The sequence below is a fragment of the Aulonocara sp. 'chitande type north' Nkhata Bay genome, linkage group LG18, assembly GCF_057382095.1.
Source record: "Aulonocara sp. 'chitande type north' Nkhata Bay isolate Kocher_YH1m ecotype deep benthic linkage group LG18, A_spYH_male_GT1.1, whole genome shotgun sequence".
NCBI classification, from domain to species: Eukaryota; Metazoa; Chordata; class Actinopteri; order Cichliformes; family Cichlidae; genus Aulonocara; species Aulonocara sp. 'chitande type north' Nkhata Bay.
This window is the reverse complement of record NC_141361.1, coordinates 7,884,056-7,910,552: the sequence shown is the minus strand read 5'-3', so window position 1 is coordinate 7,910,552 and position 26,497 is coordinate 7,884,056. Positions and strand designations below refer to the sequence as shown.

General features: G+C 40.3%; 2 protein-coding genes across 13 annotated transcripts in view; one reads left to right on the top strand and one right to left on the bottom strand.

Moving 5' to 3' along the window:
* pard3ab (par-3 family cell polarity regulator alpha, b) overlaps positions 1-26,497 on the bottom strand; it is a 245,257-nt gene that overhangs the window by 199,151 nt on the left and 19,609 nt on the right. For all 12 annotated transcript variants that reach the window (XR_015125953.1, XM_086270848.1, XM_086270850.1 and 9 more), the window contains exon 2: positions 9,063-9,164. Coding sequence is in view for 11 of the 12 variants with exons in the window: in XM_086270848.1 (XP_086126974.1) it covers positions 9,063-9,164 (102 nt within the window). In the remaining variant the exon portion in view is untranslated. The remainder of the gene's footprint in view (positions 1-9,062; positions 9,165-26,497) is intronic.
* On the top strand, positions 12,525-13,285 carry LOC147307926 (uncharacterized). Its single transcript, XM_086270861.1, has 2 exons — positions 12,525-12,785; positions 12,904-13,285. Exons 1-2 carry the CDS (start codon positions 12,597-12,599, stop codon positions 13,225-13,227), a joined length of 513 nt encoding a protein of 170 aa, XP_086126987.1. The 5' UTR covers positions 12,525-12,596; the 3' UTR covers positions 13,228-13,285.

The window sequence follows — 26,497 nt, the reverse complement described above, 5'->3', positions numbered from 1 at the left end:
TTTGCAACATAGTACGCTGTTCTAAACAGATTTTTCAGGTTTATTTTTAGTATGTTATTTGCAATTGGTGTTTGTTCTGGGAAAGATATTGCAGACTGAGCAATAATGCATTTCTTGCATTTCTCATGGGTTCTAATGGGGGCCTTTCTTAAAATGACTGGTCCCAGTAACAAAGGCGCTTGTCGACTCAGAAATCGATAGAAAACCAACAACACACCCGGCAGAACATTATGTTATTTACACGGGTGCACATAAGTGGTCCGCATGTGCGCATTCCCTGTCAAAATAAAAGACGCGCACCAGATAAGAAGTTGCAACGCGCGTTTGCGTCCATATAAAAAGCACTGTTTTTGTCCGCTAGAGTGGGATTTTCACGGCACATTCCGCACCACATCTCTGTGCGTTCATCATTTGTTTGAAGCCAGCTCACCTCCTGCAACCACTTTTCCGAGAATACGCGCTTCTTTTGTGGTTCGGACTCCTTCTGACATTTGTTTGGAGGTGGAGGAACACCAAAGTAATTGCTTAAAGGAGCTTCTTCGACATCTTTAAGAGTTCTAAACAAATGTCTGTCCTCCTCCAGAAAATCTTATGTATGCAAACACGCGTTGCAACTTCATATCTTGTGCGCGTTTTTGTTTTGTTTTTTTGACAGCGAATGCGCACCTGCGGACCACTTATGTGCAGCCCTGGTTATTTAGCTCATCATATTGCAGCCACAGAAATTCTTTTGTCCATGAAACCATAAAGCTGCACTTTCTTTTTGCCTCATAGTCTGATTTGTCATAACTTCTCCGTTTTGTGGTAAGCTTTTCTTTGGCTGTCACTTCTTCACCCTGACCTGTCTTATTTGGCTCAGCAGAACTAAAATATATATCCTGCTGCTTTTACACACACACACATAACGGTCAGCGATTCTCTGCTCGATCAACCTCTCACATGTTTAAGCTTGCTGCGGGAGATTTCACTTGTCATGTTTGCATAGTAAGCTAACGATTGATAAGACGATGTCAGAGGAATTGGTGCACAAATTATCATCACTCACAGATCAGTGCTGTCGCTCTCTATACACAGTTCGCGCGATTGCAAAGTGAAAGCAAAAAACAAGCGCAAATTCAAACGCGATTTCAATATGTCACATATTGACACTGGCTCACCGATGCCAATGACATAATTACCCAGCTACATTTCCGAAAGAATGCAAAAGCATTGACATATATTTTTCCTTCCTACAATAGCCCGACGGGCAGGGCAGAGATAGATTTTGGTAGCCTGACTGAAAAAATCGCTAGCTCCGGGACGTCGGGCTAGCGATATTGCGAGCCCTGATATTGTAAGGTAAAGACCCCGCAATAATGCAATCACAGAACTCCGCATATAATGCATGCAGTTATGTACTGGACCTTTAGTGGCATTATTTGCACATCAGACTTCAGTAAGGAGCAGGCAGGTTAAAGAGCAACTAACGTGCGTATGACTGCGCCAGACACTGGCGCCTCTGTCGGGTGACGTCGAGTTGAGTTCAGGGCTGTTGTGCATGTGTTACAATGGCTCAATATACAGTCTGTATTATACTAAATGTATATGTTTGTATGTACTGGCCAGTATAAAATCATTTGTAATTATTCTGAATATTAATTCTGACATCTGCCAGCAAAAAACGGTCATTCAAAGTCTACTTTTTGTGTGTCTACTCACCTCAACACAAATGCGAAAAAAAACATTTTGACACTTACACGCAACTGAAAATAGTTAAGATACTATATTAACTTTTTGAAAAAGGCAGTCACTTCCATATATTCATGCATAGCATTTCTAGAGTTGATTGCTCTTTCTGTGTCCACCCCCTCGACTCATGCAGGAAGACTTGCTCAGAAAAATTCTGTGTCACCCATCTGATTCTGGTATAAAGTTGTCATCTTGTTCTCATTAGGAGGCTAGAAAGAGGGAAGAGAGAAAGGGAGGAGGAAGAGAAGGAGGAGGGCTAGCCTGGAATAAATGAGGTCACCACTAACACTCCCTGAGGAGGATCACTGAGGCCTGGAGGAGGGGCCCGGTCGGCCGTAGTTTGGTAAAAGTGAGATGTGTTTTAGCAGTCCAAAACAAGACAACCTCTGTTTGTTGGGGAAATATTTATATTATATAGTCATATCGTATTCTGCATCCTGCACTTTTAGTTTTCCACGAGTTCTTAGAGGGCTTTCTCTAGAACTAGAAGTGAACAGAAAGTACACAGAAGCTTATGCATTTTCTGTTTACAGCAGCAGCTCCAGGAGTTTGAAAAACAGGATAAAAGTCATAAACAGCAAACACGCAGCTGTATAAGTAGAAGTACACAGTTCCTTCTACAACCAGAGCTTTTTTCAGTGCTGCTGCTGACTGGCATGAAACTGACAATTGTTGAATTATTAAAGAAAACTCTCACTTGCAACCGACAGAATTTATTTCAGTATGTAAGATGCTATTTTTGTTACTTTTTAACCACCACATAGATGAGAGGTCATCTGATACATATATCTCAACCAACTGTTGTTGGAACAGCTCCACACAGGCAGTGGTCCAAACCAAAATCCGCCTCGCAGCAGCACTATCCACGGTATCCATCTCCCTATATGGTTTTTAAAAAACAACTTTCTTTTTCATGCTCAGGTGGCTCAGATCGGCAGTATCTGTCTAAGGTTCGATTCAGAATCTGGACAAAAATCCTCCCCAAACAACAAGGCAATGAGAGTATAATGTGAGAAATACATAATCAGTTTTACTGAAAATATTTCACTACACCCTTCAATTCCCAAGCGCTCCTCTCTCTTTCCAATATGACCCGTTTCCTATCTGAGGAAAAAAAAATCTCCATACTCAGCATCAGTCAGCATCTGCCTTTAAGAGGCCTCAGAGGGGATCAGTTTCACAGCGCTTCCCCATCCTAGTGCATGCACTTAGAAAAATCAATACCAACCACAGACACAACAAATACAAAGACTTTAGATCAATACGTGTAAACGCTTCTTTTTGATTTAAATAGGTGGCAGCCTTGTTTTCAAGCTATATTTATTATCATATCTTCCACCAATGGGATCATTTCTTAAATATTTAGTTCTTGCACAAAAGCTATTAAATATATTTTTAATAGTGTCAACATTAAAATCTTAAATTATGCACAAAAAAAAGCTTCAAAGAAAGTAACACTAAGTAATTTAGTAGCAAGCCCTGCAAAGGCATGAATGACAGTCAGCACACTTGCTCACAAGGATCATATTGCTCCGATTCCACACATGCACACACACATGCACGCGCAACGCCAACTGTGAGTGGTAGCCTGCTCGTCTGTTGATATTCTGTGACAAGATAAACAGAAGACTGATGGAGTGGTTTTAAGAAACTTCTCTGGGTTTATTTAACCCAGCGGCCCCTCCTGTCTGTGTCTATTCGTCTCCTACACGGGAAGACGCTTCTATATTCAGCTCAGACTAAGATATCGCCTGGATCAAAATCAAAAACATGCATAAGGCAAACTCAAGCCAGAACTAGTATACAAGGAACATCACTCGGTCTTTCTGTTCAGTGTATCGTATTAATCAAAACATAACAAAACGTACAAAAACACTCAAACTTTTCCACATCCAAGTTAAACACCGATGCAATGAAGACGCTGTGTAAATTTAACATGTTTGAAGAAGGCACAGATGTCTGCACACGTACACCCCGACACACGGAGCTAAATATTCAGTGCGCCTGTCACAGAGCCAGACACCATGCTGACCGGGGCCAGACGTGTCAGCGATGGAGTGAAGGCAAGCGCAGCTGTGCGGCACACCCTGACACCACACACGCTCAGAGGAATGTGGTGCTGGCACAGCCCAGGTGCCGTCACTTAGGGTTGTGACATCGCTGCAGGAGTTTGTGTAGGGACAAGTCTGTCATCAAGACTCCCGGGGTACGTCGGTGGGTGCGCGTCAGAAGAGAGCAAAGAGAACTGGATGACAGAAGGTAGCAAAGATATCCGAGTGTTCGCATATGAAGGTCCAGTGTCCAGGGGCAGGATGGGAAGCTTTAATCTAGCATATTTTCGTTGGGCTCCTGGAAAAAAAACAAAAAAACAATGCAAGCACGAGGGGAAGATATAAGGTGGGTAAGAGTGTACGTGTGTGTTGCAGTGCAGAAGAGTGTGTGCATGTCTTAGGTAACTATTAATGTACTGCCCCTGGACTTTAGACAACACAATAAAGATTGGTGAGGATGATCAAAGTATTTTTACGTTGCAGGCCAAACCTTAGCACGTACACTGTGTCTGCAGGTGACTACTGTACAGCTGTACTTATCTATCGTAAAGTAGCAGAAAAATTTCCACCTTTATGTAATCCAATCAAAGCAAGACGCTTCATGATCTCCATTAGTAACAATGTACAGTGTTGGGTCGCCCGAGTGAAAAAGAAGTCGTACATTTTTTAATATATATATATATATTTTTAAGACTCCATTATTATTCCAGTTTTGCTTCACCTATCATGCTTTCACCACACATTAACTACCACACCTCCATATGGCTAATAAACATGAACATGAAGGGGAGAAAGGGAAGAGGGAGCCACAGCACAAGACTAGAAAGAGAGAGCAAGAGAGAGATTTGGTTTCTATTTAATAATTAGCTCATTCACTTGCAATTAATATTGTTCCTTGACTGAGTAATTTAAATACATTAAGCACATATAGTACAGTAATGCTGTACTGAGAACAGGGAGGCTGCAGACAGTATAATTAATACTGCCCTCTGGCTGCCCTCTGCCACCCCTGGAGGTCATCGGCAGATCCTCCTGTCTCAGTAAAACCTGGGCCATCACAGCACTCCGTCCAGCACCTGTTTGACCCGCTGCCCTCTGGTAGGCACCTCAGGTCGATCAGGTCCCGCACCACCAGTCTCACTAACAGCTCCTTGCCCTGGGCCTAACCCTAACCCCACCCCAGCCCACTCACTCACTGCACCACTCTGAGCCATGATCCGAGTAACCCACCTCGCTCGGGTCACTCACACATGGACTCTAGTCAGGCTTTTTTTTTGCACTACTTCCAAGCACTTTGCAACTTGTTCTCTAATTTGTGCCCTTCTCTTATTTTTCTATGTATCCCTCTTGATTATATACATTTCCCCTGCTTGCTACTTATTCTTTTTGTCTACTGTTTATATTTTATTCTGGCACTGTTGGTGTGGATCACCCACAATTTCATTGCACATGTACAATGACAATTAAGGGTTATTCTGTTCTATTCCAGTGAATGTCCCAAGTAATACCATTTAAACCATCCAGCCAATCAAACAGGTATCTTCTATGACTACAAGCAATGACTACTAACTGAATTATGAACTATAAAGAGAGTCAGCAGCCAAAGTAGATTCTTAGTTATTGATGTTGTTACAGTTCATAGAAAATATGGTATGAAGGGGGGGAAAGGAAGGAAGTCTGATGAAAGAAGGAAAAGATGGCATCTGAAAAAAAATATTCCCTCTGTGTGAGTTCAAACTGCCACTTTTTTCTGGCAACGATGATACTGACTGTACTGTGTTAAATACACACTTTATACTTAAAGGTGCTTCCACAGATACAGACACAAACACTCGGTAAAGTATTAAACTGTGTTGTATATACTTGTATTCCCCAGATGAGCACTACACGCAGCCCATTTCATTCCAGTGTAAGCTAATAAAAGTGTCCTTGTGTGATGGGCCAGACATTCCTTCCAGTCTTTAAAAAGCTCCTGTGCAATGGCAGAGATGAGTCACAGCTGCCAGGAGACCACCAGTCATGTTCAGTGGGACACACGGAGTCACTCACACTCATGCATGTTTTATGTCCCTACGTTTCCCCTCTTTTCTCGCGCTAAGTGTACATGAATGTGGATCAGTGTAAAAAGCACATCAGACTCTTCCTGTTAGAGTGTTAAATCTACACAAATCCACAGTTTTCAAAAAACTAAAAACAATGGGAGAACATTTAAAACTATTGATGACAAATTTAAATTTAAAAGTAAAAATATTAAGGTTCACTGACATCGCTGGTACTTGAAAGAATGTTTAGAAAGCTGGTTGTGGTGCTGTTTCACATCCTTATAAGGGATATTTCTTTTGGTATGAGCGCCACTTGATAAAGCCACATTATAAACATAAGCAATTTATATTAAAAAAAATTGTAGCATCTGTATTAGCTGTGTAACATTATCACTTTGTCATCATCATAAATAATTACACAAAAGGAAGAGCATCTCTTCAAGCGCTCACTGGGCTAATATAGAAAGGATAACATCTCGTTACAATGTCTTGTTCTGCTGTTTAATGTTCTACTACTAGGGCTGCCACAAACGATTATTTTGATAGTCGACTAGTCACCGATTATTTTTGCGATTAGTCGACTAATCAGATCATCATCCACTGGACATAAAACTACAGCTTATATAACTATCATTAGCTTACAGCTTTAAGCTTTTAAGGTGCTAACTAAAAATAAAGACAAGATGATAGTTTATTCAATTTTAATGAAATTTGCAGATTGTTTCGGTAAAGTTTAATAAACTCCTTGCTATCTAAAATATAACAGGACACCGGGGTATATTCTCCAGCATCTCACACTTCTGATAATCAGCTGTCTGCTTGACGTTTATTCAGCTGTGTAAAAACTATAACTTTAATCTCAGCCAAACCGATTTACCCAGGAACAAATAAAATACTAAAAAAAAAAAAAAAAAAAAAAAAAAAGCCAAACAACAACATTTTTAATTTATCTAAGTGACTCATATATATTTAACCTGAGTAGCGAAAGACGGCGGTGGGTTTGAAAACAATTTGCCGGGAGTCCGGTGTTCTCACGGTGCTAGTGACCTAGCCCCCGGCTAGCTATCGAGCTAGTGGGTAACAGACGTCTCCGAAAACGTCGGAGCGCTTTTGAAAATATGTGGTGTCCTGATAAACTGAGCCGATATTTGAGGTTTACACAGCTACATTCTCGCCTGAAAATATGTTAAACGTTTATTTTGTGACCCAGAAAGAATAATAAGAGTAATATTAAAACTAACTAGCTACCGCCATTGTTGGAAACTAAGCTGGGCCGCGCTATGAATTCTGGGACACAGCTACTTCTTCTTCTTCGGGGTTTAACGGCAGCTGGAATCCTTGTACATGCAGTGCTGCCATCTTCTGTTTCAGTCCGTTATTACACTCTTAAATCCTGCTATTATTCCTGCGTCTTTTGCGATCTTACAAAGCTTCAAACGACGCGTCGACTATTAAATCAGTCGTCGACGATTTTGATAGTCGACGTAATCGTGACTAGTCGACAAATCGTGGCAGCCCTATCTGCTACACTACATTAAACGGGTGCTTCTGCTCTTATGGCTGATGCCTGTGTACGTTCAAACTTTGTAGAAAAGCAAAGCATCCACCCGCAAAGGATTTTGTGTCATAGCGGTGAGAGTGATGCAGATGTGTGTCAGCGAGGCTGACAGGTTGTCATGTATGAAATGTACGCACACTCTTCTGCGCGAAACGCCTGCAGGGACCAATGAGAGCCGAGCATAAAAGACCGAGGGATGTGAAAAGATGAGCATGATGACAGCTCGTTGTAAGGGTGCACACATAAACACATGAACTCACAAACGTGCAGATAAACACTGAGGGATGAGGGCTTATAAACAAAGGTTGAAAGGGTTGCGTGAGAGAGTGTGCGCCACAGAAAGCACAAAGACTCCTTTGAGCCACTGACTGTAGAGCAGATGGGAGAAGTTAAGTAGATCCTGTGCACCTGAAATCTCAATTCTTACTTTAACTTTAGCTGGAGTTTTCGTGTTTGGGTCGCCAAAGTTCTACCAAATGTTACGACTTCTAAAACTGTTAGCACCTTTGGAAAAATCAGCTCTTCATCTTTGAAAATACAATCAGTAGTTTTTATCTATGTGCAGAAGTCTGTTTCCAGTGGAATACCTCACAGAGACTCTCGATATATTTTCAGATTACTGGCCAAATGAACCGCTTAGAAATAATACCTGGCATTGATTGGCTGAAAACAAATGAGTGCAGCGAATAGAAGTGGGAGATCCAAATATCGATAGCGTCGATACCAATCCTGGTATTGGTACTGGATCAATACTGGCTCAAAAGGATTGATACTTTCTATCCTTTAAGTTTAGTATGTAGGCCACTGAATTGTGCAATTATTATCATTTTTTAAAATGAAAATGTACTTAAAATTTTCACTATAAAAATGTTGAGTTGAGTGTCGCATCTATTTTTTTATAGCCTAGAGCACATTTAAACGACAGAAGTCGACCCAAAGTGCTTCACAGACGGGCAGATTTACATTCCAGGTCTCCAAAAAACTATATAAGAAGTAGAAGGGGTTTTGTTGCATTAATTATTGTAGAAAGTCAAAATCACAGGGATTTAGTAGCCGTTAAAATGTGTTCAGAATTTGCAAGTCGACGATCAAACTCATAAATCATGACACACTCTCCCAAAATTGTCGCACACCACCAGTGGCTGAGACGCTGCTCATGAATAACAGCAGTAAAAAAATGTTTCAGTTATCTATACAAATATCTTTTTTTCTGGACCAACTTTTTTGTCCTTCATTGTTCTTTTTTTGGGATTTTTAACCATAACACCCCCACCAACCACCATGACCTGAATCAGAATGGCAACACAGTCAGGGAGGTTGGAGTTTATGTGCACGCACAAATGATGAGTGCCTAGTTTGATAGCTGTAGACTTTGGGAAGAAAACAACTGAATATTTACATTCCTGACCTCAGAAAGTCGTGGTTCAGGAGCTCTAAAGTAAAGCACACTGCTCGATCTGTTTAACTTAGATTTACCAAGAGATAGGCGAGGCCATGTAAATATATGGGGAGCGTTCAACTGATTAAAGAAATGGTTAACGACGGCATTAATGAAAATCCAGAAACCGATAAGAGGCGCTTTGGTGCACAACAAAATCTCTTATCTGTCTGGTCAGTGAGCACTTCCTGTGCTTTGGAAAACAGAAAAAAAAAGAAAATTTTAAAGACTTCATGTCTACTCACCCTGTCTTTGTCATCAGCCACATCGCAAAGCACATCATCCAGGTCGAGGATTCCCCCATCACCATGCTCCAACCGGTGAACCTGCAGCCAGTAGCTGGCATCCTGCAGAACAAGGAGGCAACAAGATGAAAATCAACAGTCGTTTTAAAATGACCCGACACATGAAAAAGTGTGGCAGCAATTGTAAGAAGATGCATATATTCCAAATGGCCTTCAAGACCCATTTTATTCATTTTATATTTTAAATGCAAAGAAATGAGTACATACAACCTTAAAGCATAAACATCATGAGAACTGATAAAGGGTTTCAGTAGAAAAGTAGACATGACTGAAAATCCCTCGAAATCTCTTTGGAGCTTACACGAGTCCACCAGCGGACACTCCAAACACTTTGACATGCCGCTCATCACATCATTGTTGGCTCTTTAAAGCAAGACTATCACAGTCATCGAGACCTGCGAGGAATGCCACCCACCATTACTATATAATCAAGCTCAATTACGTGTCAAAGTTTCTGACATGAAAAGCACACGCAGAGGTCACGCTTGATTGAAATAAGTGGGAATAAAGGCAAGGGTGCATGAAGGGTTAAGAAAAGAGAGGGGAAAGAAAAAGACACTGTACAATTATAGAAAAATGTAGCTTTACAATAACAATAAGGCAGGGATAAAAGGTAGAGTATTACCGCCATCACGCAGTTCTAAATAGGAAATCCAACTCCCAGATGATTGTAAAGCCCCCTCCCTGGGTCTTGACACGCAAAAACATGTGCACATGTAACATGTAAGTCGAGTGCACATGCATGGAAGTGCCCAGTGTCCTGGCATCATTTGACAAAGTATTAACTTTTGAAGTGACTGTTTGGCTTCGTCCCACACACACAGCAGCCTTGAGGGTTACAGCCTCATTACCCACTTATACAGTTCCACTCCACTGCAACACACGCAGCTCACTGCAAAAGGGCACCAGACGCACGTCTGATGTGTTTAACTGGCAAACTAATACTACATGACAGGCCTGCCTCAGAGAAGGAAACTGATTTTTTGGGGGGGAAATGCAACTATACAGCAATGATAGTTTTGATAGTCTGAGTCTAAATGCACTCAGTGAAAACACGACAATTCAAACAGCTGCATTAGTATTTTTCATGTGTTGCTCTTTTTTAGCTTCCCTTTAACTCACTCACTCGCTGCTGTGACAGATGTCATAGTTTATTACAGCCAGTGTCACTTTGTGCAACCCCACACACAAAGATCCTGTGGATTCTAAAGGATGGATCTCAGACACAAACACACAAAACATTTAATGTCAGCGATTTTATAAAGGAAAAAATGATAAAGAAGTTTGGCCAGACCAGACTTTAGTAGTGATTGAACCGTAATCATTAACAGTGAACCACCCTAAAGCATCACTGTCTCAGAAACACTAGTTTAAAAAGTAATGGAGACCTCAAACACAAAGACGGTTTGTAACAAAATGAAACTTGAAGTTTATTAGGAACACTCTGCTGTATGCGACTATAAATAAAAGATGGAAGTTCTGGAAATCAAAGCTAAGCTGTAAAACTTATCTGACACAGAAAAGCAGTAGCCAGCAGTCACCAGAACTACATCTGCAAACAAGCCAATGCAAACAAATTACTGTAGGTTTCTGTGTGTGCTCAAGAACTTTTTTTTTTTTTAATTTATCGCTGCCTGTTATAACTGAAAGCATTCAGTCCAAAGTATTCATCTGAAACAGAGCCAGCATGTCCAACTTTTGTGTTTGTTGTGGGAAAGAAAGCCACAAACCACTGCCTTTAAGCCAGTTCAGCCAAAACACATTTTACTGTTTTGTTTTCAATCAACTGGGGCGTCTCCCCAAAAACCATAAAATCTAAGCACTTTGATTTATTGTTTATGATTAACAATGAGTGAGCGTTCAAGAATGGCTTAAAAAGCCAGGATTTTACCTACTTTACAAAAACTGTTACGTCAATTTGAGAATGACCCCGATAACCCATCAGCTTATTAGAATATTTATATACAATGTATCTAATGCACTTTAAGATAATAAGGATGCAGATTTAAAAAGTAATACTAATCCAGCCTGCTCTTTAGTTGAGGCTTTAAGAAGATAGTCACACATAATAAGTGCACATAGCAGCACAATCTATTTCAAATCCCCTATAGTATGTCAGTGTGGGGACAGACCAGGTTTGGGCACAAAGAGACTTTAAAACTGATGTGTGCGTTTGTGTGTCGTTCTGTGGTGCCAAGTTCATCGCGCAAAAATAGCTCACAGCAAAATGTCACAGTGCCAGACTTAAGACAAGGGACTAAGTCACATAGTAAACAATGTTTCAACATAACAGCTCTCTGATGGGTATTACAACTTTCTGTGCACATCATCCCTCAAACTGTCTCGCTCGACTTTCGGAGAGAGAAAAACAAAACAAAACATTACAAACAAGTTAATGTGGCATCTTCTTTCTCACTCTAGTTTGATCCCTCTGGGCCTCATTGAGATTCTCACGACATTATTCTGCTGAAGCTCTCTGCTAAAGAAAGGAGGACCGATCTAAACTATTAGAGCCCTCAACAGTCCAACAGCAGACTTGAAAGGAGGCCAAGGCAAACAGGTTGGCAGCAGGGGAAGCCCATCACTACGTTTTAGCGAGACAATGCCGAGTCGTGAGCACCAAGATCTCCCTGACACCGTGAAAAGGAATGTCTGGAAGTGCCAGTGTCCACAGTTGAGAAGTATTCAAATGGTATTACACAGTCCTGAGTGTACTGACATGTGACAAAGACACTGTATGCAAAGTTGTGGACGCAGACTAACTCGATGTATTTCGCAAGATACTCTACAATATGTTACAATTTTTAACTATAAAGGGAAAAAAGCCTGGAAAAATGCTGAATCATTTAATAAGATATAGATTTTTTTTTTTTTAACATTTGATCTCTTACAGCATAAATAAAGCCGCCTGTTTAACAGGAAGCCATCAAAATGATGTGAAATATAGGCCTTAATAAGCTTTTCAATAACAAATCTTTCAAGGTCTTACACGATACTATTTTCACACAGTCCCAATAACACATTTATATGACATAAATTGCATCACATGTAGCAGCCTTGGAATTTGTCCAGTACAAGAAATGTGTGAGGAGAAAGTGACATTTGCATGTAAGGACAAGAAAAAGAAAAAACTATGTTTTAATACTTTCAGTGCACAACTTCTCACGCACAGCGTGTTAAACAAGAATAGCAATAAGGTGAATGATACACGCAAATAAGGGCTGTGTTTTTACTTGATGGTAGTTATTTTAATTTTGAGGACATTAATGAAACTATCAGGACAAACTTTTGTTTGTTTGTTTAAATGAGGAAACTGTATTCCTGAGCTGAAGTAACAGCATCAGTCCAGAACTCTACAGTACTTTTCAAATCAAAGCACCAAACTGTTGTCCAGCATACAAAACAATACGTGGATTTATCGTAGCAACACTCATTCTGATCACAGCAGTGTGCTGTACGAGACTTTGCACCACAATGTCTCTGGAAGACCTCAGCGTATACTTCGAATCGGACGAGAGTGACGACGAGGCCAAAAAACTCTGGAGTTACGGTGAATCTGACGACGAAGGCAGCGAGGCGAATTACCGGGATCTTGTTTGCCTGCATGACAATCTGGTGAACTTTGAAAACATCTACTTAAACAACGCAATTATAGACATGGAGGTAAGGTTATTTTAGGTGATTAAATAGTGTTATAGCTGAAACATTGAATAGCTTTGTATTTTATGCCACAATAAATGATAAATGATGTTGGTGGCAGAAACGATTTCTTTATTTTTAGCACTACTTGGTGAGTGAGGGTGGACAAAGCTTTGAAAATGACAGCAGAGACTCTCCAATCGCTCTGATTCAAAACTATATGGAAAGCACTGAAGAGCTGTTGCCCAGCAGTTCCTCCTCATCACCTTCTGTTGTACCACCTGAAGCTGCAGCGAGCCCAGACACAGATGACTCGGAGAACTCTACTGTGAGGTTGCTCCAAGTTTTAGAAGATTTTACCGAGGTGTTTCAAAACATGCTCGCCTCATTCTCCTCCACTTCATCAGACTCAAGTGAGTCAGATTTACAGGGGACCAACTGGGATGACATAGACTCCTCGGAATGAAATCTAGAGCGCCAACCTCGATGGTGTGAGCAATTATCCAATAAACAAGTGCATCATAGTCTTCATGCCAATTATTTTATTTCTGTAGGAAGTACAGAAGTAATTTTTTTTGTAGCCGGGTTAAACTATAAACATTTTATTTATTCCATGGCCAGAAGAATTAAAAAACCCCAAAATGAGCCAATGACACTCAGATTTTAACAAACTCAGTCCAGATTTAACCAGAAAAGAGCTTTTAGAGCTTTATTTGATGGTAATGGTTTTAATTTTGAAGAAATTAATAAAACTATGGACAAAATTAAAGCCATAGAGTTTTTGTTGTTTAAATTTTGGCTAAAGAGGGTTATGTGTTCACAGTTCTCACACAGAAAACAATCTATGCTGTTAGGTTAGAGGCTTTAGCACAGATTACCTGGTATTCAGGCATTTTGTGACATTGACACTGTTTACTATAGTTAGGAAAAACTCAGTGTGTCACCTGACCGCAGATACCAACTTGTCTTCAGTGGCACAGATTAAAAATGTTCTAGGTACATGTAAACTTGTGAAACTGAACTGTGTTGACCTCGGGGCTGAATGAAACCAGTTCTCAAATGTTCACTCTCTATCAATCATCCCTTTGTTGCGCAGATCATAAAGAGGTTTTTTGGGGGTGAATTTTGAGCCAAAGACACTCCTATGTGCCTTAAAGAAACGCAGCATTGTTCTGCCAGATCCAGCCTTCTGCTACAGTGTGTCAGAGCTTGTAGACACTCTGTGTTCTTGCCAAAGGTTTGGGTTTTGTTATGATCTCTTGCAGTGGTTATGCATTACTGTGCCACAAAAGAGACATGACAAACTGTAGGTCATGTTCCCACCTACTCCTGTATTTACCACCAGTCTGCTCTTCGTCTTACTGTAAATGATGTCTCTTTTTTGTTTTTTAAACTCCCTTTTCAGCCCTCCTTGCTCTTTATTCTGTCTTTTGTCAAACATTTCAGTCATTTTTTAACATATTTTTTTAAATCTTTGTTTTAATAAAAGTAACAGATTGCTGCCTTATGCTTTATACAAATTAAAATGTGTTTATTATTTCAGAAGTCGCCTGCAGTGTTCCCTTACTGGGAATCCTCTACACATCTATCCAACTCACAAAGCCTACGGTGCTGGATCAGTACAGATCCAAAAGCATTTGTTGTGTCAACTTTAATTTGCAAGTTGAGTGTGACACCGTTTTGTACTCTCCAGAGAGCTTCCCCGTCACTAAAAAATGCATTTTGCTGCAGTCTTCTCTCCTCCTCCCTTTTAATTTAGGAAGATGGGGCAGAGGAAAGAGCTGTGAAGCACAGAAGATCTGAAAGAATATTTAAGAGCATGTAGATTCTAAACACAGGCCAGATGGAGACCTGGGGAGGAAGTCACTTAAAGGAAATGAGATGGTGGAAGCTCCCAAAAATCAAGACAATGTGACACTCATCTTATGGTGAGGGCAAACACATGCTTTATCCTCACAGCAGGCTCCACTAATGAACAGTGGATTAAGAGCACACAGTGGGGTTTTTGTCACTTAAGTGGTGCATGAATGTGTGCACGCTCAACTCACTGTAGTTTCCCTGACCTTGGCATTTCACAACAGCCAATAAACCTCACTTACTTTATCGGTTCACCCAGTTTAACTTTCTGTATACGGTATTTTCCTTTTAATAACAAAAGGACTCTGATTCATGCGTGTAGCTTGCAAAAGTCAGAGATCTCTTTCGCTGTAATTGAATTAGCGTCTGAAATTAAAAGCTAGATTTTTCATCCACACTTTCGGATTTTTCCAGATTGTTCCAAACCAAAAATTACAGGACTCAAACCTTTCGTGAACCACAATCCGTAACAAACAGTTAACACTGGTCCAATAACTAGAAGTGGTCTTGATTACTGGTGTGAAAACATGTCTCAGCGCGGACTCTGTAACCTATTCCAGAACCATATCAGGAAAGGTTTTTAAAATAAAACTTAATAATGCAAAAACTTTATAAAAAAAAAAAAGGAAAAACTTGAGAAAAACAGTATTGAGAAAGAATAAGCAGGAGAGTACACTGACTGTATAATGAGTATATTGCCTGAACTTGCTCTCCCAGTAACACAAATTGCATAATATTTCTATACAAGCAACAAACTTTTCCATTATTTTTCTCTATTATTCAAAAGGCAGAAGGGTAACATATAAAATAATAGAATAATAGCCAATATAGGTTAAGTATCATGAGGTAACCTTGCTGTGATATGTGAAAAGGAGCTAAGTACTAATCTGTTTTCTTTTTACTGCTCAAGGAAGGACTATTGTAGTAATAAGCAGCTCAGGCTGACAGTAAAAATACAAAGCAGGTTACTGCTGGAAGCACACGCTTATTTTTTCAGGCAAACCCTCCCTGGATAAATAAAAGTTTCCTCAAGACTGTACAGAACATCTTTATAAGAGCTGTGATTTTAAAACCTTAAAAACAAAACATGCTTACAACAATCTGAGTGGTGACTTTCTCCCTTTTTTTAAAAAGGAGAAAAGGTCACCTTGTAGATATTATCACCCATCTCAATCTTGCAGACAAACAATGTGAGTGCTCTGTTCATGACGACTGACAAAATCCCCTTTCAATCACATCTGTTGTTCGGATGTGTACACAGCCACGGTAGGGCAGCACACTGTACGTTTCCTGGATTGTAGGGTCAAAGTAAGGCTGGCGTAAGGTACAAAAGACCCTTTCATTCAACTACAATGACATCAGTGAGAAGAGAAACAGGAATTGGAAAAAGCCACTAAAGTGCTACGCGATGTGTGTAAAACCGCAGACAGACGTGTGCACAAACGCACACCGATACGCGTGTGCGAGTGTAAGGACTGTGTGTAATCTAATAATACATTTTATTAGCTGTCAGTTTGACGTCGAGTACACTTTGGGTTCGATTTGAACGAGTGCCCTGCTGGGCTCCACTGAAGTGAACACCAACACTAACATTATTAACTTTACCAGTGCACTTGGACCATGCTTATCATTTCAAAGCCTCACTCGTGCTTTGATATTAATCTTTTAACCCCTGAGTTGTGTTGCCATTGGCTTTTCTTTCTCATTGTTTGGGGGTCCCAAAGACCAACCCACTACCCATGTCAAAATAATAAGAGCCATTTTTCTCCTTTCTTTTGTTCTTACCATCCAATAAAACCCATTATGTGTTGTAATAAGATGTTTTCCACAAACTGGGCTTGTTCATTTGATAATTCAGCACTTCTTCCCCAAATTTTTTGCAAGATACATGTCCTAGGGAGTTGCATGATATATGTAAATACATGTCCTCAAGGTTTTCAGAAAGCTTTGATGACATCACTCTGACTGGTGCTGTCCTCTTCAAGCACCAACCATTCCTTCTGCTTTATGTGTCAAGACTCAGAGCTCAGCATGTAGTAACAGACTAACTAACTGTGGTCTTCACATATAAATATTCATTCTGAATGGAAAGAGGTGCAGATAATGAAAAGGTTAGGTTCTTCTCTGTGCACTCGCTCACTTCCTGAATCAGAATCACTTCATTATGATCTTGATGACAAATGCCATAGTTTACCAGTAAATTTATTTAAATAAAACCTGAACATCACTTCCTATAATTAGACACGCATGAGCATAGAGCGATCACCAAAGGTCAACTACAGCAATGTCTTGAATTATGTTTCTTATCCATTATACCCTGTGTCAAAGTCACTCCTGGGGCACCAACACCATCACTCTTTGTCTTTCCATTCAAATCCACTAATGTTAGTCTTTGTCTCAGGAACTGAAACGTAGGGATAATAAACTGAGAAAAGACAGAAATGTTGCTGAGCCATACACAGAACAATGTTGCCATTCAAAGAAACACTCATATCTGATCAAAACAGGCAACCACTTGACAGCATAACGTATTACTCTCCAAAAATAGTCAAAAATTACACCATCTGGGAGCAAACATTAAAACTAGGCAGGTAGGATTAATCAGCAGACTTTATCCAGCGCATTAAGCTTTAAAAGAAACCAAACAAAGGTATCTTTATTACAGCATGTGTGAACCACTGCTCCGAGTCGTGCAAGGAGAGAGCTCTCGGTCTTATAAATTACTTATCTGATTAACAGAGGGGGGGAAAAGATACCTGTGCAAAAATGCAAAAGAGGATTTCACATGCAATCCAAAGAGAAAGACGCAGGAGATTTACGCCTGTAGCCTAATTAATTTAATGAATCATGAACAATCATTAAGCAGACTGCATCTTTTAATTCCTCACATGCAGCAAAATCCAAAGAAGCCCGAGAGGAAAGAAGAGTAAATGGAAATTGTGGCTCATGGGAGCCAGAAAATCAGAGAAATGTGAAGTTCACTCCAAGTGCCTGCAAATCCCACTCAAATCTTTGGAGTAAAAATTATTTTTTTATTTTAATCTGTTTCAAAAATAACAGAAATCAAGCAGTGGAAGAGTGTGCAGTCAAATCCATGAAATGAAAACGTGGTTTTTGTCATGTATTTGACAAATCACAAGTTACTTGTAGTATATAAGGTGCAAAATGGGGGGAAAACGCTGCAAACTAAGCCATTTTGTGTGTCACACAAAAATATACACACACATACTTGAGTTCAGTTGACCACAGCATTGTAGGCAAAGCAGACTTCAGGCCTTCATTATGATCAATTGAATGCATTGTCTTCGAGCTCATCACTATAATGACCTTCATACTGGTTGCACGTTAACAAGATAAGGCCAAAAAATAAATGAAAAATCAATGGAACCACAGGGAATGCTGGGAGCAAAGGTTTTCACGTTAAACTCGAGTGAAAGGAGATAACATGCAAAAGAATTTGATAATCTCAAAGTACCAACAATTATAAAACGACAACAGCTGTTTAGTTCGGTTATATTGTCTGAACTTTTAAAACAGTCACTTTGAGCTGCTCTCGAGAACCAAACTAAGTCAGGAAAACCACACACGCTCCTTAATGATATGGATGTAGAACAACCATCTACGGTTGCAGTGTCGCTTTCTTGTACGATGTTGAGGCGAGGATTTGTCTTCCAATAGAATTTATTGATCTGATTAATTAGTCAGGTCTGCCTTAGAGTGAAGCTGCATGACACTTGATGCAAGTGAAGCTGGCACAGCTGCACTGAAATCCAATAAGCAACTTGTGGCTGCTAATAAACTTGACACGCTTTCAGTTTTTCCTGGCTCAGCGTAGGCCTTGGGGGTAGGGTGGGGGTGGAGGGTAAATACTCACGTAAGCACAGTAATGGCAGTGAGCCTGTGCTGCCTCCATAAACCCCAAACTATGTCTTTGGGTGGTGAGAAACTTTTTTTTTCTTTTTTAAAATTCACCGCTGTTTACTTTGTGTGCACCTTCAAGTGTTGCTATAAAGTTGCATCATCGCCACGAGACACAAAAGAATTTCTCATCAGCAGCGTCGAGGTGATTCAGATGAGATCCCTGAAATTTCAAGAAATGCCTCACTGGGGAAAAACAGTAATCTGTCGTTGGTATTTACACTGATGGCCATGGTTGAGTTCTTAAAAAAAAGAAAAATTTCCCAGGCTGAAATATTTCGGCTATGTTTACTTTAATCCCAACAGCCCTCAAATAAAGTCATTTTCCTAAACTAAAGTCTATTTTAAAGTTTGAATACACACAAGTCAGCAGCACAGAAGGTTTCAGGAAAACAAGCTAATAAATCTCAATTTCATCAGGTTCTTTTTTTCCTGTCATGTCAACAAATTTGCCAACGTTTTACAAAAATGGCCTTAATATAGGTTCATTTTCTCACTACCAATAGCTGCTTATATTAACATTGCCTCTTACTCTTTCAGAGAGGGTCAAATATTTCACTACTCAACAACACTAACTCTTTGGTACAGTTCTGTTTGGCTGCATTTAAAACCGGAGGGTTAGTGTTACATTTAACTCCTTTTGGAACAGCACGTAGATGGTTTACAGTATCACAACTGTAATACTGTTTACTACATGTAATTTGAATTACATTTTCTAAAAACCCAACATCAATTGAAGCAGTAGGTCAAATGCTTTCTGAATAAATACTTCTTCCACTAAGCAAATCACAAAAGAAAAATCAGAACAAAATACTGATGCGATCATCTCCAACAGTTATGGGGGAAATCTGGGCCTTAAAGTTCTTACTTGAATTCTAAAAATACTTTAAAGAGTTTCCTTTTTTCCAATGCAAAGCCTTTTTGTGGTCAACCAGAGAAAGCTACACATACTAAATTAGTTTTAAGTTTGGTTTCTTTCAAGGGTCGAGAGGTAAAGTGAAGACGCACGTCGGCGTGGTGTCTAAGGTTACACCAACTGTTAGCCTGCCAGCACGTCAGCCCTTAGCCCGGCATCTCTTCATCCTACAACAACGAGGGGAACTGAAATCCAGCCCGAGTGGCGAGGAAAAAAAAACAAAAAAAACAATACAAAATCTAGACTCTTAAAATGCTTTTTCAAAAAAGCAAAGCAGAAACCTGGCAACTGTCTATGTGAGCCTGAGATGTTAAATACCCTATAGGAGACCACAAACTGACACAATGGAAGATTTTGAAAAGGCATACAAAGCTGTTCAAGAGATAATTTGCTAGGACTCGCTGGCAGACTCACTTAGCCGTCAATCGATTTCAATGTTGTTGCCAGACATGTTAATTTGTGTTTTATCATTTCCCCACCTGACTTGCAAACTTGTCATAGCACGACAAGGGATGGGAAGAGAAGAAAAGAAGAAAGATTAATATGCCCTTTATCAAGTGTCTTTCTTCCTTTCAACATCACTGCTAGAGCGAGGCAATGCTTCATTTTTATTATCCTTTTCAGAGAAAAGCACGAGATGCGCAGAAGAGAATGAAAAGAAAACCACAAGAGCAGCAACTAGTGTGACAGGAAGGAGGAGATATAATCAGAAGGTGAGTCGGGGACAAAAAGCTCAGGTGTTTGAGAAACCGGTGATGAAAAGTTCAGTTGCGACACTTGATTCTTTCTCAGCGCTGTCATCCACAACAGACCTGCTTCGGCAGGCCTCGGCACAGAACGCACAATGACACGAGACGAGTTCAATAACGTTATTCGGTGCATTTTAGGATTTCAATTGATTCCTTGGAGGAGTCGTTTTCAGTCTTTATCGTCCAGCTACAAAGGTGAAATTACAGTGACAGGAAGAAAGGGATGTGTCCCCTGAAAGGTCCTCAGAAAGTAATACCCAGCGTAGGGGTGATACCTACCACCATAAATGATTAAAAACAGTAATATTTAGGGTTCCTGTTGCATTTTGGATAGCCTATTACATCTAACAACTGTAGAAGTGCAGTGTCAGTCTTGACAGACTGTTCGAGGACCTTTCCAAAGAGCAAGACACGTCAAAGATTTGGTACCCTAAAATTAAAAACCTGATTACTGTTTTCATCTAAACCAGCTCTGCTCATGACACTCCCTGCAGTAAAATGGAGCAGTTGGCAACTTTGTCATCTTAGCTTCGTCTGTCCCTCAAAACAATAAGATTTACCAATGTAGCATAGATTGAAGAGCTTGGATGCTGATAGTTGGCAAAAGATCAGAAATTGAATACAACTGGAGCCCATCCCAGTATCCCAAACATAATCCCAATCCTATCCAACAAAGGTCATTCCTAGTCAGCAGTGTGAAATGATAACACTGCAGCATTCACTACACAGTACTAAATACATGGATGCACTGAGTCGAACCCCTCTCTCTTTTTCTGTAGCGCTGAAATACAAACAGAATAAAAGATCATCCATCTAAAGAAAACGCTGGAACATACCTGACTGCCTCGGCATGACTCCACTTTGAGTCTCTTCTTGAGACCATGGTGGTGCTTCCACATTTCATCTGTAGCTTCCACTACACACCCTCCACCGTTCTTCCACTGCAAACAACCTGCAGCTTTAGCCTCGTCTAGGATCGCACATACTGGTGTGTGCATTTGTGCATCTGACATTTCGCGTTATGTTGCATGTGCAGGTCTTCTCTTGCATGTGTGTAAATGCAACCTATCCCATGAAAGGGACATGAAAGGAGACACACGGCTGCACAGCAACCTGCTTTCCTTGCTTCAGAGACTGCGTGTATCAAATTGCCACCGGTATCGCTGGTTATGGATACTCTAGCAGGGTAACAAGAAGCTGTACAGATTGAACTGCGTGAAAAATTACGTTGATAACGGAGCTTCACAAGCTGCACGCTGTTTGCATTTATACGCCTTGTTGTGACAGCCACGTCGAGCCGTGAATAATCGTTTCATGAAGCACAAATCTCTGTGTTATGGTTCGGTGTCATATAAATGACCAGAACAGACATTCATTTTGCTGTGACAGAAGTGTAGCAAACACACTTCATTTTTGAAAGACAAAACTTTTGCTTGCTAATTATATTCTGTTGTTTAAGTAGTACTGCATTTCAATGAACCCTGCGCTTTGACCCACACATCAGAAAAGCGTTCCACTCCTGCTTCTTCCCAATAAGATCAAAACAAAACCAGTAGTCATGAGGCCCAACCTTGAAAAGTTCACTTATGCTTTTATTTTCTCTACCCTCTCCCGTATAAATTAAACATCACTCTTAACTCCACTGAGTTCAAAATGCCTCTGAAACCAGCTTCACACTCGTTTTAGGAGATGATGTCACATCAACCCAGCCCTGGCTTCTCTCCATTGGCTCCATGAACTGATTTTACAGATCACTTCTAAATCATGTCTGGATCTGGGCCCAAGCTACAAAGCAAAAAACCCACTGACCTCATGTGAGCCATTTCACAGTCTTACGTCCTGAGGTGGAAGCAGAAGTGAATGTGGCGGACAGGTGCAGGAGACTCTGCAGGCAGCTGACTCAGATCAGATGAACAATCTACTGAGGCCGAACAAAGCAAAGCCATCAGGCTCAAAGCATCAGCTGCTGAAAGGCCGTCTCAGTGATCGCAACAGAGAGGTCTGTGCCACGTTTCGCTTACAAGCCTGTTTCTGTTTTACCGTTTTATATTTGGGTCCAAACGCCTTCAGTAATTGTTTCAATAAACTTTTCTAAGATGGAGTTAAAAATTAAAGACAACAAATTTGTTTCTGTAAATTCTGGCAAGGGCAAAAAAACAAACAACCTTCTGTGGTCACCACCGCCTCGTATTACAAAATCCTGTCACCACAGGCATCACTTCTGACTCCATGACTGACTGCTATCAGCAGACACTCTCGCGTTTGCTCCCGTCTGGTTTCTGAAGGAATGTGACAGGAGGATATCCTGTCTGTCAGCGGTAGAAGCCTCACAGACAAAATTGTGGCAACTTTAAAGAACCAGTTCAACCAAAGCCACTTCCTTCTAGGGCTGGGCGATATGACCCAAAATTCATATCTCGATATTTTTTAGCTGGATGGCGATATAAGATATATATCTCGATATATTTTTTTAAAGTCATAAAGTAAGAACAAAAAGAGAGTTCTTAGTCAAAGCTGTGTCCCAGATGTCACACAGGCACTTTTATTAACATAGAGCAGATTTACTCAAAAATAAATTATGAGCATTTATTAAATAATAATGCTCCATAAATAAAAGAAAACAATGTTGTTTTTGTGCATAACAAAAAGCTCACAATTGTGCAGTCAAAATGTAAACTAAAAGACGCTGAGCATAATAACAAAGACAGATTTCACAGCTGCTCTGTTCCCTACTTGTACTGCGTGACTGACAGCCTGGAGTTTGAAATCCGCTTCGCAACCACGTCTCTTAACAGGTGCCATTTATGGTCCTTATACACAGTAGGGTAATATTACGTTGAAGCACAGTACGTATCACTCCGCGAGGCTCAGCCGTAATCCTCCGACAATCCATCACGCGGTGCAGCTCCGTAGCTTATCAAAGTCGTACTAAAACATTTTTTGACAGATTGCTGAGCGCCGTGTTCCACATAAAATCGGTTCGCGGCCATCAAGCACAACCAGAATTCATACATAAGGCGCGCTGTCAACTTTTGAGAAAATGAAAGGATTTTAGTACGTGCAGCCCCTCTGGGCTGCATGGCGTTAGCGTGGTTAGCTAGCTAACACGTTGACGGCGTCCAGCCCCACACACGGGGCGATGCGCAGTAACTCGTTAACGGAGATTTGCCGTGTCCATCTTGTCGCTTCCTGCAGGTGAAGCGATGGGGGAGGAGGGGGAGTTGTGTTCAGTGAAGGAGAGGCGAGGCCGAGTAACGTTGCGTAAAGACGAAAGTGGACGAAAGAGAGGCAAACTTGCGGCTCCACAAGTATAATTATAACGTAACATAGACTATATCGATATAAAGGATATTGTCACATCTTATATCTCGTATAAAAATATATCGATATTTTTTAAAAACTCGATATATCGCCCAGCTCTACTTCCTTCTACCTTCCAGAACAACCTGTTTTACGCCCTCATGCGTGATTAAAAGCCCATTCTGACAGCCATAACATGCACCACATCTAATGAACTGAATGTTCTCATCTTTCCTTTTCAACCAGGAAGTATTTCTTTGAAATAAGTACTTTTACAACATTTTTTTTAAATTACTTGACAGCAGATTTGCACTACTCTGCCTGGTTTACACCCAATGTCATTTACCCATTATATTGTATATTGTATAGCTTTCTTGTTATATGTAAAATTGTATTGTATTTATTTAAATTTTTACTTTTTAATTATTTTACCTGCATTTTTTAATCACTCTTATATTTAAATGTTCATTTGCTATTAGTTTCTATTCTCTGTATGTCCTGTACATGTGGCAGAATTGACAATAAAGTTGACTTTGACTTTGAGATATGTACCTTGTGATTATTATCATTTCATTATCAACGGGCTAATTCATTTAATATACTGGCACCCCGATGACTGGGCAAATCACCAAAAAGTGCAACATAACTGCTGAGAAATGAATACGCTGGTTGAGCCCACAATAGTAACAACTCACAGCAGATGTAAACTGCAAAGAGTGCTTTGCTATTACGCATTATGTATGCTTTGGAGACAAACTTCCCTAAACTCACATCAGGTGGGCAATATAACAATAAATAGATTAGTAAGTGGCAATAGTTATGTTGCAAAACTATGTTAAGTCTCAAAGCAGCCCCATGATGATTTCATGAAAACAGTAACTGCATCATTGCGTCAATGTTTTCAGAAACTGCTCTTCAAAGGCACGAACATTTAAAGCTCTAAATCCTTGTTAGCTCAGTCTCAATCCTGGCTTTCCCCACTCCAACACTGACAGAAGCTCAGCCAAGAAGAGCTTTGGTCATCTCCAACACCGACACATCCCAGGTTTGGATGACAAACAAACCAAAACCATGGAGACTGAAATGACATCATCGCTGTCGTTTCTCACTTCAGCCAATCAAACCATGAAATAAACAGTGGAAGGCCCAAACAGTCATTCACCACTCTTCCTAGGAAAGTGGGTGGCCCCAACTCCAATACGGCCCCTACACCCTCTCTCCATGGGTAGTCATAATGGGGCAGTGGAGGGTCAGTTAAGTAAGGTGGGGTGGAAATACACATTTTGGGACTTTATCAGATCCTCTACTTGGCATCTGTGGCAATATGAAGTCAAAAGCAAAGATTTTCACAGATCACATGGTTTCCATCACCAGCTGGAAAATATATCTGTTCCATTTCGCTTGCATTTATTTATTTACAACGGAGGCAATAAAACATTTTCTGATATCCTCTGACTTTTTTATAAAACCGAAGCACAAAGTCCAGGAAAATTCAGATAAACGAATCCTGCAGAAACGCAGAAATGCAAGACGGATATTAGTATAACAGCCATTGTTTTATTTTTAGAAACATATTTCTGCCTGTGTTTGAATGCCTGTTCTTTACAGTGTTTCCACTACATTATGTCCTTTGTGGAGGCAGGACTGATTTTAGATTGGGTCTTCCTAAATTCTCAAGGTTTTGCTTTTACATTAGTGTTACTGCTTTATAACAATGGAAATATTAGTTCTTGCTAGTTAAAACAAGGCTTCACACAATTTATTAGCATTTTATTACATTTATTACAACACCCAACAACATTATTTCCAGCATGCTGGCTGTTATAAAAACTGATGTGAACCGGGCATAAAACTGGTAAATCTCATGTTACCCTGTTTGCCAAAGGCTTGCATAGAAGAAGGTTGACAACCATTATTTGCTCTACTTGGCAACAAGGCCCCCCTTTTCTCATTTTACTGAACTTTTATTTTGTGGAATAGTTCCAAGGTGCTTTAAAATGGATCAAGCTTAAGAGCTTCAACAGTGCTGGACCAAAGCAGATCAACAATCCAGTTTGACAGAGATACATGTGAAATCATTTGATCTCTTCTCTAAAAAGAAAAAGAGTGCCAGCAACAGGTTTTGTGGAAAAAACAGATTTAGTATGAATGTATATGTATGACTCCAAATACATTTTACAACTCGGTGAATATCTCCATTTTATTTACCAGACTATACTGCCATCTGGGAGCATTTTACAAGCAACTAACCAGCTCTGGTCCTTACCATCTCTTTGACGACTAGGCTGCTATTGTATCATTCAGCTGCTTCTCCAGAAAGCCTCTTGTTTCGTGGTCGGAGAGGCTTCACTCTGCAGAGAGCTGGAAGGCCATTCTAACCAGAACCTGTAGCTGCTGGAGAATTACACTGAAGTTGCATGGGGGAAGAAGATCTGCAGCTGCAGTCCAAGAAGGTGCAGCACAAGTCCATCCACTAACTGGAGATGCTGTTATTTACTGCCACAGAGTATATATAGCATTAGTTTCAAAAACATTTAATAAACATTGGGCATGCTTTGCATGCACAAACACATCCGTCCATATGTGCATGTGCATACCAACACCACCGCCAAATGAAAATTAATTCTGAATCTGCAAGTTCTAGTTGTCCAGACTGGGTTTCAAGTAGGGCTGCCACGATTAGTCGACTAGTCACGATTACGTCAACTATCAAAATCGTCGACGCGTCATTTGAATCTTTGTAAGATCACAAAAGACGCAGGAATAAGTAGTAGGATTTAAGAAGACTGAAACAGAAGATGGCAGCACTGCATGTACAAGGATGCCAGCTGCCGTTAAGTAGCTCTGTCCCAGAATTCATAGCAGCCCAGCTCAGTTTCCAACAATGGCGGCAGCTAGTTAGTTTTAATATTACTCTTATTATTCTTTCTGGGTCACAAAATAAACATTTAACATATTTTCAGGCGAGAATGTAGCTGTGTAAACCTCAAATATCT

Excerpts from the sequence above, each read along its gene's own strand:
- LOC147307926 (XM_086270861.1), top strand. The coding sequence starts at position 12,597 with ATGTCTCTGGAAGACCTCAGCGTATACTTCGAATCGGACGAGAGTGAC. Across the intron at positions 12,786-12,903 it reads ACGCAATTATAGACATGGAG|CACTACTTGGTGAGTGAGGG; the intron begins GTAAGGTTATTT and ends CTTTATTTTTAG.